General features: G+C 44.6%; 1 protein-coding gene across 4 annotated transcripts in view; it reads right to left on the reverse strand.

The window, feature by feature from the left end:
* Window positions 1–15,309, reverse strand: part of RASGRF2 (Ras protein specific guanine nucleotide releasing factor 2) — a 183,478-nt gene that overhangs the window by 117,564 nt on the left and 50,605 nt on the right. For all 4 annotated transcript variants that reach the window (XM_060235762.1, XM_060235763.1, XM_060235761.1 and 1 more), the window contains 2 exons: window positions 4,929–5,182; window positions 2,308–2,387 (listed from right to left, as the gene is read on the reverse strand). In XM_060235762.1, the coding sequence (XP_060091745.1) occupies window positions 2,308–2,387; window positions 4,929–5,182 (334 nt within the window). The remainder of the gene's footprint in view (window positions 1–2,307; window positions 2,388–4,928; window positions 5,183–15,309) is intronic.

Genomic DNA, 15,309 nt, shown 5'->3' on the forward strand with positions numbered 1-15,309 from the left:
TTGCATTTTTGTATTACTCCATCTTGTAATAATAATGTATCATTTAATCTCCATATTCTTTATTTCTTACTTCCATTCTTCCAGATAATCTCTATTGAATTGGGATCCACTAAAATCTTTGGCAAAATCTCTGCTTTTCCAACTTTTGAAATTAAAGTTTTTTATGTCAAACATATGTCTATTCTTGAAAGGACTGGTGTCTATCAGAAAAATACATAGTATCTTTCAATTGGATGAGCTGTTCACCAGACATCTTACAGTTCTAGAAATCCCATGTATCTAAATGCATTTGTGTGTGTGGTGGGGGGTATCTTTGACATTCTTAGATCTGTCTTTTTAAAAAAATCTAATGCCCCGTTCAGATTTCCAAATATTAAAATCTCACTATCTTGGAAATCTAGTAAAATTTGATTTAAAACTTTTAAAACCCCTTATTTTTATTGTTATTTGGGGCATGGATTGACACCAATATCCATACTTGGTTTTCTGGTAACCTAATCTTCAAAATGAAATATCTTCCATTTTGATCCTCTAATTCTTCAAGAACTTCCAAACTTTGGTTATATATTTGTATATTTGGTTGTTAATATATATTTGGTTATTAATATGTTACGACACCTTTTTTCTTTGTTTGTGCAGATGCTGTATATACTATTCAGCTCCTGCTTTTGGAAGGCATTATTTACATCAGGGTCCAACTCCACATCTTATCACGCCCAAACAGATGGGCATATGGAATGTATCAATGCATCCTGAAACAATATATACAGTGTTTCATCAACTTCCAGAAAGATGATTGGTCTGACCTCCTTGCATTTGCTGAGTTTGCCTATAATGATGCCCAGAAAACATCTATAAACGTTTCCATTTTTTGCAACTTATGGCTTCCACTCTGGCTCACAAAACTATCATCCATGCCTGTAGCTGACCAAGACTCTAGAAACTAACAGCAATCCATGCAGTCCTGCACAAGTAGTTAGACTTAGCAAAGCAAACCCACAAAACTCATGATGACCACAAATGTTGCTCCAGGCAGATACTATGTTTGGTTACCTACCTAATTCCTAAAGACCATTCCACTAAGAAGCTAGATTATCGTTTCCCATAGTTCAAGTGGTTTGTCCAGTAACCTATTGTCTACAATTTCCCCCATCAACGTGAATTCAAGCCATGTTCCATTGATCACTACTGGTCCTGGACCCTCCATATGCATCGGATGCCCTTAGTCTATATTCCTGCCTCCACTCATTCAGGTAGATGCGGAAGAGGAAAAAGAGATTACACAGATCTTGGATTCCCAGTTGCTCCATGAAACACTACAGTACTGAAAAAGAAGTGGTATAGGCAAGAGGAACACTAAAGGCAAAACACATATGATGTCCATACACCTCACCTTCTCCAGTGCTGCCACCACCATTACACAGAAAACCCAGTCCCAGAGGCTGAGGGGAAGGCATACTCATGGAGATGGGGGTGGCATCATGACCCCCTCCACAGTGATTCTGACTTGGAATCCCTAGGGGTGGAGCCAAAGTCACAGACTGAGGAGGACCAGAGAGATCATGAGGGACCTGGCACTGCAGAGTCTCCTGCAGACTATGCTTTCTCAGCACCAGAGGCTGCCTTGCCAGAGCCTACAGGGGAAACACATCCACTAGTCTCAGAGATAGTCTCCAGGCCTCTGCCATGCTGGAGTCCTGTAGTTCTCCAGTCCACAGGAACACTAGTGGCAGAAGGCCCGGGCTGAAGTGGCACAAAGGAGGCAAAGCACCAGGTTAACTACATGCAGCAACATTGTAGTGTTGACTCCCCAGTCCATGAATGACGCATCTCAGACTTTTTGAGGTAGCTGGAATAGAAGTCAGGACGTCCCAGACATCTAGTAAGCCTGCATAATGGGAAAAGCGAACAGGGTCCAGTGAGTAGAGAACTTTAGACATTGGGTTGATGCCTTGGGTTGCAGAACAGGCAACCTCTGTATTGATAATTCACCAGCATATAACTGGATTAACAGAAACACATTATGTGAGCTTTCAATTCCCTTCTAATATCACTCTAGAACATTTAAGAAATTGAGTCTTTGCACAGATAAATTTTTAGGCAGGCTAATTTGGCAACTAGACAATAGGGAATTTGTACATTTGCAGTAGCATCCTATAAAGAAATACAACATGATGCTTCCCTTATTTTAAAAATCTTTCTACCTGTCCTATTAGCTAAACGGTCCCGGACCAACATGTCCATACAAAACTAAACATGATGAAGAAAGCAAACATATATTTATGTAAAATTTCAATATTTACTCACCTAAAATTAAAGTAGGCCAATTTGCTATTCTTGCTTTTAAGCCTTGATGAAATATTTCATGAAGAAACATTATGGTTTCACTGGAAAAAAGAATCAAATAATAAAATGTTAACTGTAATTAGAAAACTATTTTGTGAATATTATTTGCATATATTAGAAATATCTGAATTCCTATGCATATATTTTTTCAGAAGTATGTCCCATTGACTATAAATGGAGCCATGGCCTTTTTTTGTAGCAGGAACTTCTTTGCATATTAGGCCTCACACCCCTGACATAGCCAATCACCCTGGAGCTTACAGTAGGCCCTGTACTAAGAACCCTGTAAGCTCTTGGAGGATTGGCTACATCAGGGGTGTGTGGCCTAATATGCAAAAGAGTTTCTGCTACAAAAAAAAAGCCATGAATGGAGCGTACTCCCAAACAGGATTGCAGCCATTCAGCCTATCCCTATCCATGTTTATTCAAAAGTATTTCCCAACGGAGTCAATGTGACCTTCCCAGAGATATTTGCTTAGAACTACACTCCAACAACTTGACCCTATCAACGGCCTATTACACATGCACAGCTTACTACAGATTTTCCAAGTAGCTGAGTCCTTAAATTTGGATTCTATGCCTGTGTTACACACCATTCTTTTTTCCCCTGCGTATTTATTCTGCAGCTACAACGAAAAACCACACTTTTCTTAATTGGGGTGGGAACATCACTTACATGTGGGGGTGGCATCCGAAGTTTTTTAAAATTCACACAATCATCCTAGCACAGCTGTACAGTAGGGGCAAGTAAGTGCCTTCTATTTAAATACCCATGGTTCAGTGTTTCATGTGTGTTTTAGCATTAGTTTGTTGAACAAACAGGAACACAAAGAAATACAGGCAAAGTGGAAAAAAACAACATTGTGAAACCGGTAAGACTATTTTAAAACTGACAAGAGCATCTGCAAAGCCCTGTTTTCTACATTACCAAGCCCTAGGCCTAGGGAATTATTTTTTGTGTTATTGGCCACAGGGAAAAATTGGAAAGAGTCACAGGATCTCATAATATGGTGAAACATGAGTGTAAAGAATGCCCAGCAGAACCCAGTGACACTGCCATTGTAAGCCTTTATGCACTGATCTTAAAGCAGAATCACAACAATCTCAAGCAAGGGGAGGGAGAGGGTTTGCAAGCTCTGTTGGAGTCAAGAAAATGGAAAGGGAACAAAAAGGAATCCTGGCAAAAGGGAAAGAACCTCTTGAAACTGATGAGAGTCTGAAACAGACAAGGCAGCAGCAAAGCCTTTTTAAAAGCCTGAGGGATCAGTTTGGGGGGAGGTACTGCTCTCCTACTCAAAGGTGTTCCAAAGTGCATGCCCTAAAATAGCCTGGTGTCCTCCCCCACAATCTTTACAGCAGGAATGCACAATACTATTTCTGGCAGAGAGCCGTCATCACTGAGCAGTGATGTAATGGCTAATGGCTTTACACAATAAATTTTACTAACTGTACTGAACTGACCAGTACAATTGTGGTTGTAGAGGAGGGGGATGGCAGAAGGTAGCTGAGTGGACAGAATGACTTTGATGTGGGCAGGGAAGCAGGCATCAATGGGGAGCAAAGGGAAGGGGGGGAATCCAATGAAATAATTCTGCTCTAAGATTCACTTCGACTTGGATTCGAACTTTTCAAAAAGTCACCACAATGGTGCTCAGAAAATGTGGGGAAAAGCAAATTAAAAGTAAAGTGAGCACTAAAGGGAGGAAAGCAAATGCAGAAACAAACAAACAAACAAAAGCCCCTGATGGATATGGATGCTGAAAGCTACAGATAATGCACATACGAAATAGGACTATGTTTACTCATATGTAAGTCCTATTAGGTGTAGTGAGGCTTACTTGACAGTGCAGTCCTAACAGACTGGACTACCCATGCATATTATTGCACTATAGCAGTGCAATCCTAAACCAAGTTACATCTTTAATAATCCACTTACCGTAAATAAATGGGCTTACAATGGTGTAACTCTGCTTATAACTGCAATATAAAGTGCACTACTTTCTCTTGCTTACAATAACACTGTTGGCATTCTTAATATTTGAGGGATTTGTATTTTTGAGTAGTACTTAGATGTTCTTAGTTTTTGAATAAAAGCAGAAAGACATTTTAGTTAGATACATGTAACATTTGTATAACCAACAATGATCAAAGCATCGGCTGCAAAGTAGATCAGCATTTCTAAAAAAAAAATCAACAAACGTTCACTAGCAATTTATCTGTGATGCATGTTTCCTTAACCATTTTAACAAGGACAACATGCCATTAGAGTTAGTAATGAGAATGTCAGTATAAGTCAGTTATCGGTGTTCCTCCAGGGAAGACAGAATTGTTGCTACATAGCTGAGTGTTGCTGATGTATTCTTGTTCTCTGCTCCAAAGAACAGGAACAAAGTGCTTTCAGTTTTTTTAAAGTCCAAAAGATAAAACATGTGACAAGTTAAATTGTAACTTAATTTTTAAAAATCTGTTTTTGAAATACTCAGTGGAGAAGGCCAAGAAGAAGACGAGGAAAAATGCAAATTAAAATGTTATTGTCAACATCACTGAATCATAGAGTAAGATCTATAATATATATAAAATACCTGTTAAGGAATACGCTGCTGACATCATCGTGAGTAATTGGTGGTTTCTTTGAACTTGCAGCCATCCTTAACGGCCTTAGGAAACAATTCACAAGGATATAAAGCTGATGCACATACTCAGATTCAGCCTCGACCATGTTAAAAACTATCTGGTTTCTCTTCCGCATACTTTCTGCATGTGGAGAGCAAATATAATCTTGGACAATTGTCTTCCATTTTCTTCTACACAACCAACCTCGCATAAAACTCTGAACCTACCAATTGAAAAAAAATTAATGGCTTCATCAATGCATGCACATGGTACAGAATAGCAGCTTGGACATTTTTCACACAATCTTCGCATATGACTGACTACAGGGAAGGATTTTTTTGTGTGTGTGTGTATGCATATTCAACCTTGGTGGAAAGAATGTCATGTGTGAAGCAGCACTCAGTTTGCTTTACTGTTTTGTAAGTTTTCATATCATATGTTGTGTTATAATCAGCAGTCCCTTGCAGATATGAGGGATGCTTCTTCAGTAAAACAGCACGTACACAAATGTGCAGACAAGGAGTATGATATCACAAAAAAGGAAAAAATACCCAGACAAAAGAGAGTAAACCACAAAGGTAAAGAACACAAAAACAGAAAAAGTAGCATGATGTTATATATAAATAAATCAATTATGTGCAGAAAATATAACATCAGTAAGTTAATACATAAACATCTCAAAAAACAGGAAACAAATATACATATGCAATAAAATAATACACAATACCAAGCAAAATAAAATGCCATTTTCTTTTACCCAACCAACCTTGCAAAAAACTCTGAACCTACCAATTGAAAAAAAGTTAATGGCTTCAGCAATGCATGCATGTGGTACAGAATAGCAATTTAAACATTTTTCACACAATCTTCGCATATGACTGACTACAGGGAAGGATTATTTTTTGTCTTCATTAGAAGTGGGGTAACAAAGTAAAATCTTTTGGAAAAGGAACCTAATGCCTTCAGAAGGAACAGAAATGCCTTCAGAAGCTTTTGTAACTGGTTCAGTAGCATTATAAAATAACCCACAGATTTCAGCTCTAGCAGCCAGCAGCATTGCTGCTTGGCTGCAGATATGTCTTTGCCTCCCTGGAAGGAAAAGGGAGGACTTCTGCTGCCCGCTTGGGCACCATTCTGAGAGGGCGGAGCTTGCTGCTGTAACGGCAGCACCATCCACCCCCTGCCTCAGTCTTCAACAGATGATCGGCGAAGCAGGAGGGTTTTTAGGTCTCTTCTGGCGGATTTTGTCAGTTTCGTGTTGGGCCTTTGTTTAAGAGATCGGGTGGTTGATAAGGCCAGACAGGAGCCCTTTACTTGCTCCTATTTAGGCACCTCATTTCAGCATCTGGGACTAGTTACAGAGATCAGGTGGCTGATAAAGCTGGGCAGGAGTGTCATTTAGCTCCTGCTTAGGCATGTTAGTTCCTCATTGCTTCCTGCCTCTCCAGGGTCCAGCTGAGGCTGCTTTTTCCAGCAGCAGTGGTTGCCACGTGTTTCTGGGAGCAGAAGGATAAATGGACTTTCATTAGAAGGCTTGTTGAATCTGTTGAGACCCCTGGTCCTGACCAGGCCACAGTTTCAGTACTGGAGGGTGCCTTCCATTGAGATGTGCATCTAGTGGATGGACCCTCTGGGGATTGCCTTCTTGCTGAACTGACCTGGTGGGAGCTGTGGCGTACAGCTTTGGCTAGGGGCTGGGTCCCTCGACTGTGGAATGGCAGGGGAGGTGTCTGTTGAGACCCCTGGCCCTGACCAAGACATATTTTCGGTTAGCCCTTGCCGTTTATTACTTAAACTTAAACAAAGTGGCCCTTAGTTATACACAATACCTTGTGTTTAACTCTTTATTCCGACTTGGGGGGCAATAGCCAATGGTTATACTAATATTCTCAAGGGTCAGATTTCTTGTGGCCTGTTGTGCCAGCAAATAGACTCCCAAGACGAGGCATGATTACTATTGTAACATCACATTTTATGATGTTATGTACTGGCCATTAGCATAAAAACCACGTATAGAAACAGAAATAAAGAAACTAGCCTCCCCACCAAATTAGGTCCCCATAGCTGCTTTCAAAGAAAGATATTGAGAGATCTCAGATTATATGTCTCAACTGGTTTGGCCCCAACTATGTCTGCATCTCTTTCGTATTACAGTCACTTAATGCGTTGTACACACATTACTGAGAGAAGATGCTACAGCAGACGCTGCCTAGAATCTGGGGAGGGGCATCTGCCTCCTTCCCTACCCAGTCTGTAATACCTGCTTGTACGAAATGTGGCTATAAATAGCCTGCTTGTATGACATGTGCCTATAAATAAATACAGCCTGCTTGTATGACATGTGCCTATAAATAAATCACTGGCACCTGTGTAGGCTTCCCAATCCCCCACCCCGGGTGGGGGACCCCCCGATTTGGAGCCTCCTCCCCCGCTCGCCAAAAATCCAGAAGTGGAGGAAAAATGGCGGCCCTTCCCTTCCCATCCAGCCGCGATCACAGCAGCTTCTCCTCACTCCTTCCATTCCCACCCAGCCCCAATCGCAGCAGCTTCTCCTTGCCCCTTCCCTTCCTTTCCCACCCAGCCCCATCGCAGCAGCTTCTCCTCGCCCCTTCCCTTCCCACCCAGCCCCATCGCAGCAGCTTCTCCTCACCCCTTCCCTTCCCACCCAGCCCCGATCACAGCAGCGTCTCCTCGTCTCTTCCCCTCCCACCAGCCCCAATCGCAGCAGCTTCTCCTCGCCCCTTCCCTTCCCCCCCCACCCAGCCCCATCGCAGCAGCTTCTCCTCGCCCCTTCCCTTCCCACCCAGCCCCGATCGCAGCAGCGTCTCCTCATCTCTTCCCCTCCCACCAGCCCCAATCGCAGCAGCTTCTCCTTGCCCCTTCCCTTCCCCTCCCACCCAGCCCCATGGCAGTAGCTTCTCTTTGCCCCTTCCCTTCCCCTTAGGCTTCCCAATCCCTAGGTCCCAGCCGGGGATTCCTGATTTTACAGGCTTTCCCCAGGCAGCTGGCCAGTGGGGGAAGCTCCTCCCCCACAGCCACCCTGTACCTCGAGATCTTGGGCAGGACCTGCAAACAGGTATAGTTTTAAAATGTGTGTGTGCCTTTAAATCAGAGCAGGAAGTACTTCGTGGGGAAGGGTTAGCAACAGCAGACCTCGTGCGAGTGCAGCCCCTCTGTTTGTTTTGCTTTCCTTTCAGACAAGTGAATGTGTGTGTAAAAGAGCAGTGTAGCCCCTGTACTTTCCAGACCTGGTTGTGGAGGCACCAGAGACTCCTGCTTTGTTCTGCTTCAGACCAACACGGCTGCCCACTTGCACCAGAGACTGTTAAGCATGTGTATGAGAGAGAAAACGGGGGGAGGGGAGGGAACTCTATTATTCCCTATGGAGACTTATTCTCATAGGAAATAATGGAAAATTGATCCGCGGGTATCTGGGGCTCTGGGAAGGGGCTGTTTTTTGAGGTTGGGGCACCAGATTTGCAGCATAGCATCCAGTACCCCTCCCCAAAATACCCCCAAGTTTCAAAAAGATTGGACCAGACTGTCCAATTCTATGAGCCCCAAAAGAAGGTGCCCCTATCCTTCATTATTTCCTATGGAGGGAAGGGATTTAAAAGATGTGTGGTCCCTTTAAATGTGATGGCCAGAACTCCCTTGAAGTTCAATTATGGTTGTCACACCCTTGCTCCTGGCTCCGCCTCAATGTCTCCTGGCTCCACCCCCAAAGTCCCCAGATAGTTCTTGAATTGGACTTGGCAACCCTACATCTGTGCTTAGAAGGCACTAGAGCAGGGGTGTCAAACATGCAGCCTCTGGGCCAAACCGGCCCACCCAGGGCAACAAACAGGCCTGCGGGGCTCTCTTCTCCCCCCTCCCCACTCCTGTCCTCACCTTGTGAAGCTCTGAGGCTGCCTGCAACCTCTGTTCCCAGCTCCTTCTGTCTTCTCTTTGCAGAGGCTAAAGCTGAAAGCAAAGCTGCAAAGAAAATGCGGAATTGATTTTGTTTTCAGGCTTCTGGGCAGAGCAGAGGTGAACAGAAAATCCACTCCACATTTTCCTTGCAACTCAGTCTATATGTTTCAATGGAGAGGACCTTCCCAGCTTTCCTATGGCCAGCTGAAGCTTCCTGGAGTTGTGTCCTTGCAAACCAAATATTGATGCTTTGAGACAGCTTGGTCTCTTCTCAGTGGAGTGAGAACTAGTGTCTAGTGAATACTCTATTTTGGGAACCCACAGCCAAAGGGGGATATTACACTGGAAAACCATTGCTAATCTGAGTAAACCCGGGGGTGGGGGGACACTTGCAATACCTTGCCAATTCATGTTTTCCCAGGCTGAGAGTATTTTTTTTAAGTTTCTGCTTTGATCCCTTTGCTTTTTCTTGATGTTTTATTTTTAAAATTGCATTGCAAAATCCAGTTATCCCATTATCCCGTTATTGCGTTGGCCTGTGTCCTCTATAAAGTCTATATCGCTGCTATCTGGCATTTACATTTTAGGACATGCTCGGTCCCACAAAGTCCCATTTATGTCAGATCCAGCCCTCCTAGCAAATGAGTTTGACACCCCTGCACTAGAGAAAATAGAATACTGAGCAAAAAGGAACTATTATTTACACAGAATCAAATCAAATCCTGCTCCAAGTCAGTGAGCCAGCCATGTGATAGGTGTAAACAACACTTTAGGAAGACAGACCTACCACACCACAATTCTCATTGGTGGTAAGACAACTTTGTACAATATTTTCACTAGAAAATGTTTCTGTCAAATACAGATGTACTGAGTTTTTAGTCAGACCCTCCCCTCCTCTAATCCTCTCCAAACTATGCTAGAATAATAGTCAGATTTGAAAATTTCTGAACACTGTCAACAATCATTTCTTAAAAATGGAGTAGTTATGTAAAGCTAAAGTAATGCAGACTTTTGGTTTGGGTTTTGATTAGTTAATACCCAAACTGTGAAGGGGGACCCCTGAATAATTAATGAATACCCCTATAATAATGAATGAAAGCATGCTTTTGCCTTTAAAAAGAGGGTGTCAATGTTTGTTTAAAGCAACTGTCCGTAAGAGGCCAGATAGTCTCAGTGGGTGCAAATTCAAGATTGTAAATTAGATTAGAGACAGTGACCTCATTGAGGCCTCTGGATGTGTATTAGATAACAAAAGGGCCTCCGCCTCTTTGAGAAGCTTCTTGCAAGAGCTAATAACTCATGGAGACAGGACATATGGAAAAATACTAGAAGTTACAGGAGGGTGGAGCATGTTGAGTTAGATAAGCTTGGGGGCCTACCTGCTTGTTCTGGGTGTGAATAAAAACTTATAGAGAGTTTATGAAGTCCTATGAGATGGCAGTCAAGGCCGCAAAGAAAACATACTTTGCGGCGGAGATTGTGTCCGCAACTTCGCGCCCGGCACAACTGTTCAACATAATTCGGACTCTTACAACACTGCCACAGGGCAGACTAAACTCTAACGAATTGGAAATTGGCTGTGAGGCTTTTGCGAATTTCTTTGCGGATAAAATCGCATCGCTCCGTTCCGACTTCCCTGCCATATTAGATACAGTTAGCGAACCTGAGGCTCCGTGCCTGTCTTCGGATCATGTTCTGGACGGCTTCAGTGCTCTCAGCCTGGAAGAAGTTGACAGGATCCTCCTATCTGCACGCCCAACAACTTGTAAATTGGACCCGTGCCCCTCCTGGCTTATTAAGACCTGCCAGAGGGAGCTGAGATATCCTATACAGGATATCATAAATAGATCCCTATTGGAGGGGCATTTTCCATCAGCGCTTAAAGAGGCGGTGGTCCGCCCCCTCTTGAAAAAAGCAACGTTAGATCCGGCCGAATTGGCACACTATCGGCCGGTCTCGAATTTGCCCTTTTTGGGCAAACTTATTGAGAGGGCAGTGGCGTTGCAGCTACAGAGCTTCCTGGAGGACGCTTCTGTCCTTGACTCCTGCCAGTCTGGCTTCCGCCCGGGCCATGGGACGGAGACAGTGCTGGTCGCCCTGGTGGATGACCTTCAGCGGCATCTGGATCAAGGCGGCTCGGCGGTGCTGATGTTGTTAGACCTATCGGCAGCGTTCGATACGGTCGACCATCGGCTGCTGGCTTGCCGCCTTGCCGACATGGGGATTCAGGGGCTGGCCTTGCAATGGCTTTCCTCTTTCCTTGATGGTCGGGGACAAAGGGTGGCGATTGGTGACGAACTGTCCCGGAGACACATGCTTGATTGCAGAGTGCCTCAAGGGGCGGTACTTTCCCTGATGTTATTTAACATCTATATGCGCCCCCTTGCCCAGATTGCCCGAAGGTATGGGCTGGGCTGTCATCAGTATGCTGATGACACCCAGCTCTATCTACTTATGGACGGCCGGCCTGCCTGCGCCCCAGAAAATCTGGACCGGGCGTTGCAGGCAGTGGCTAGGTGGCTTAGGCTGAGCAGGCTAAAGCTGAATCCGGCAAAGACAGAGGTCCTTTGCTTGGGTCGTTGTGGCCCGGGAAGGGAAATCCCCCTGCCAGCTTTTGACGGTGCGCCGTTGATAGCGGCGCACAGGGTCAAAAGCCTGGGGGTACTATTGGAGCCTTCACTGACCATGGAGGCTCAGATTGCAGCCACTGCCAAGTCCGCATTATTTCATCTTAGGCGGGCGAGGCAATTGGCCCCTTTCCTGGAACGCGACGACCTAGCAACGGTGATTCATGCCACGGTCACCTCGAGGTTGGACTACTGTAATGCCCTCTACATGGGGCTACCCTTGTGCCGGACCCGGAAACTGCAGTTAGTGCAGAATGCTGCTGCCCGGCTGCTATTAGGGCTCCCAAGATGGGAGCACATTCGGTCGGGGCTTCGGGATCTGCACTGGCTGCCAATAACATTCCGAGTCCGGTACAAGGTGTTGGTCATTACCTTTAAAGCCCTATATGGCCTAGGACCTGCCTACCTTAGGGACCGTCTCTCCCCACACGTTCCCCAGAGAGTACTACGATTGGGTTCACAAAACCTGTTAGTAATCCCCGGGCCAAAGGAGGCCCGTCTGAAATCCACCAGGGATCGGGCCTTCTCGGTAACGGCGCCTTACTGGTGGAACCAGCTGCCGGAAGAGGTGAGGGCCCTGCGGGACCTAGGGCAGTTCCGCAGGGCCTGTAAGACAGCCCTCTTCTGGCAGGCCTACAACAACTAACTGACACTGAGAAATTTTTAGATGGAACTAAAATGCATTTAATAGACCGCTGGTTTTTATGTTTTTATGTCTTATTAATTTATTGTTTTAATCTTCTTATGTAAATGTTTTTTATGCTAAATTTATGTACGTTTATTATGTTGTAAGCCGCCCTGAGCCACTTCGGTGGGAAGGGCGGGATATAAGTCTAAATAAATAAATAAATAAATAAAACTGGCTGGATGTAAAATGATTTGAACTTAGTCATATTGGGCCTATGGCTGGCTAAATTCTGCCTTGATATCAAAGTAAATTTGTTTCATACCAGCAAAGTGTGTGGACCTCGTTATTTCTCTGCTTCATTTTGGTGCGATTGGCCTGGAAATAACAGGGTAAGGATTTTTTCTTCCCCTTGGGGTGGCTGCATAACCGTCTGCCTTCCACCCTCATAGTGGGAAGAATGGACTAGGTGGCACGGTCACATTTTTTATTGAGTTCAGCTCTCTCCGACCCGGTGGGGGAAGGTGCCCAGCCAGCTAACCAAGATCCCGTGCCTGGTTGAACCGACGTCTGCAGGGAATTGAAAGATCTTCAGGATTGTGAGTATGAACTGTCTGGGAATTCTGCTACCTCTCCTTAGGAGAGAAGGGTCTGATCACCCCTTAAGCTCTGTCTATTAGGCTCTGCTTAGGAGCTGAAGCACAGAAGCTAGGATCTGGGAGGATTTCTGTGGTGTGTGTGAATGAGAGGAGATGAAGCCTCTAAGCAAGAGGGATTTTCTCTTGTGTAGTTCCCAGCAGGGTGACTTCACTGGGTCATGAGAGAGAGGGAGTGTAAACCCTCAGGGCTCCCTGGCTGCCAGACCCCTTACTGGCAGCTCCTGTTTCCTGTTTGAGAGCCAGTTTGGTGTAGTGGTTAAGTGTGCAGACTCTTATCTGGGAGAACCGGGTTTGATTCCCCACTCCTCCACTTGCACCTGCTGGAGTGGCCATGGGTCAGTCATAGTACCTGCCTAGCTTAGGGACCGCCTACCTTAGGGACCGCCTCTCTCCATATGTTCCCCAGAGAGCACTGAGATCCAGTTCCCAAAACCTACTACGAATTCCTGGACCAAGGGAGGCCAGACTGAAGATAACAAGGGAGCAGGCCTTCCCCACAATGGCTCCCCAATGGTGGAATCAACTACTAGAGGAGGTGCGAGCCCTGCGAGACTTAAATCAGTTTCGCAGGGCTTGCAAAACCACCCTCTGTCAACTCGCGTTTAAGATGGAACCCGGAAATGACACCTAGCCATCTTATACATATACTGAACTGTGGCACTTTAATTTGTAGCTGTTAATAATTTTTATTGTTTATTTAATTTAATGGAATGTATTTAACTATTTTAATTGTCTTTTATTGTAATGATTGGATTTTAGTGTAATCATGGTGTAAACCATGTCATGTGAGCCGCCCTGAGCCCGCTTTGGTGGGGAGGGCGGGATATAAGAATAAATTTATTATTATTATTATTATTATTATTATTATTATTATTATTATTATTATTATTATTATTATTGTTGTTGTTGTTGTTGTTGTTGTTATTGTTATTATTATTATTATCACAGAGCTTGTCCTTGAAAGGGCAGCATCTGGGAGAGCCCTCTCAGCCCCACCCACCTCACAGGGTGTTTATTATGGGGGAGGGAGATAAAGGAGATTGTGAGCTGCTCTGAGACTCTTGAGTGGAGGGCAGAATATAAATCCAATGTTTTCTTCTTCTTCTCTCTCCCCTTAATAAAATAAAGAAACAGAAGAGCAATGATTTGGACTAAAATTAGATGAGGCCAGTTCTCAGGGGGAGGCCTGGAAATCTCCTGGAATCACAGCACAAAGTTCCAAGCTGCAGACTCAGTTTTCTCTGCAGTGTAATGGAAGTTTGGTGTGAGTGAGAGCTCAGAGCCTGGTTCCCTCGGGATCTCATCTTTCTTTAGATTTCCATTCTAGATCTCTAGTAATCTGTCCTGTCTGGATATGGCAACCCCATTCAGGAAAAAAACCTAACTGCAGAGAATGTGGCCTTGTCCAAAAGATCAGGTCTCTGTTTGTGTGACAAAGTCTGCCACCTGTCTGGCCAAGGTGGGTCAGCAGACTTGCCAACTGATAGTCCAACACAGGTCCAGAGTCTGGTATTTCCCCCAGAAACACCAGGAAGTTAGGTTGCCACCAGACTGGATAAATCCTTTAGCACAGAGGCCCTAGTCAAGCCTTTGCCTATTAGGAAAACTCTAGAGAAAACCAAGCCACACCACTGCAGCAAGGGGTTCCCCAAGTCAGTTTTCACAAATTGATAGTAGGTACTTCCAAAGGCTAATGGGTAAGTTTGGCTCAAATTGTGGTGGCCCTGAAAGCAAATAACCACTTTAAATAACTTAAAGAAACCAAATAGTCTTCTCTACAAACCTGAAAAAGCCCCAGGTTTGCAGAAAAATTTGAAATCTTAAACAAAACAAAACGACTGATAGGAGAAGCTGTACTTCTGAGAAATCAATGCACTCTGCAAGGGGTGTTGTGGGGGTTGCTAGGCAATCCCAACAGTATTGCCAGCCTTCAAATCTTGGTTTATGTCAGTAAAAGGCAGGGAGAGAGCCCCCCTTTTTACCTTTGTGGGAGGACTAGGCCAGTCCTGGCAGCAACTACTAGGTGCCTTTATAGCACATGACTTGATTGATTCACCTAGGACTGGCTACTTGCTACTATTCAAAAGCAGCCTCCTTATGAATGCTGTTATGATGTTGTGGATAGAGTCTCAGATTAGGATCTGGGAAATCAGGTTAGACTCACCACTCTGCTATGGAAACTCACTAGACAATTTTGGCCCAGTTACAGATTCTCAAGGGATATAGGGGAAAGTGAGGTGCCCGTGCAACTTAGCCTGGCAGGTGACACCACTCAACTGGACCATAGTTTTCCCAGGGGAAAGCTGCCAGGTGGGGGGAGTAAAAGTTGAAGACAGGGACTATATAAAGATAGGTTGGATGGTAGATGAGAAGGCGATAAGGAAGTAGGAAAAGGGGAGAGGCTATGGGAAGGGAAAGTGGAAATTGTAGGGAAGGAGGAAATGAGAAGCCCCCCTGCAAGTCCTTGCAGGTCTCTTGCTTGTTTGTTATAATTCATCAAAGATTTCAGGTTTTCACAGCTGGTAAC

This window comes from Heteronotia binoei, chromosome 4 (genome assembly GCF_032191835.1).
Source record: "Heteronotia binoei isolate CCM8104 ecotype False Entrance Well chromosome 4, APGP_CSIRO_Hbin_v1, whole genome shotgun sequence".
NCBI lineage: Eukaryota > Metazoa > Chordata > Lepidosauria > Squamata > Gekkonidae > Heteronotia > Heteronotia binoei.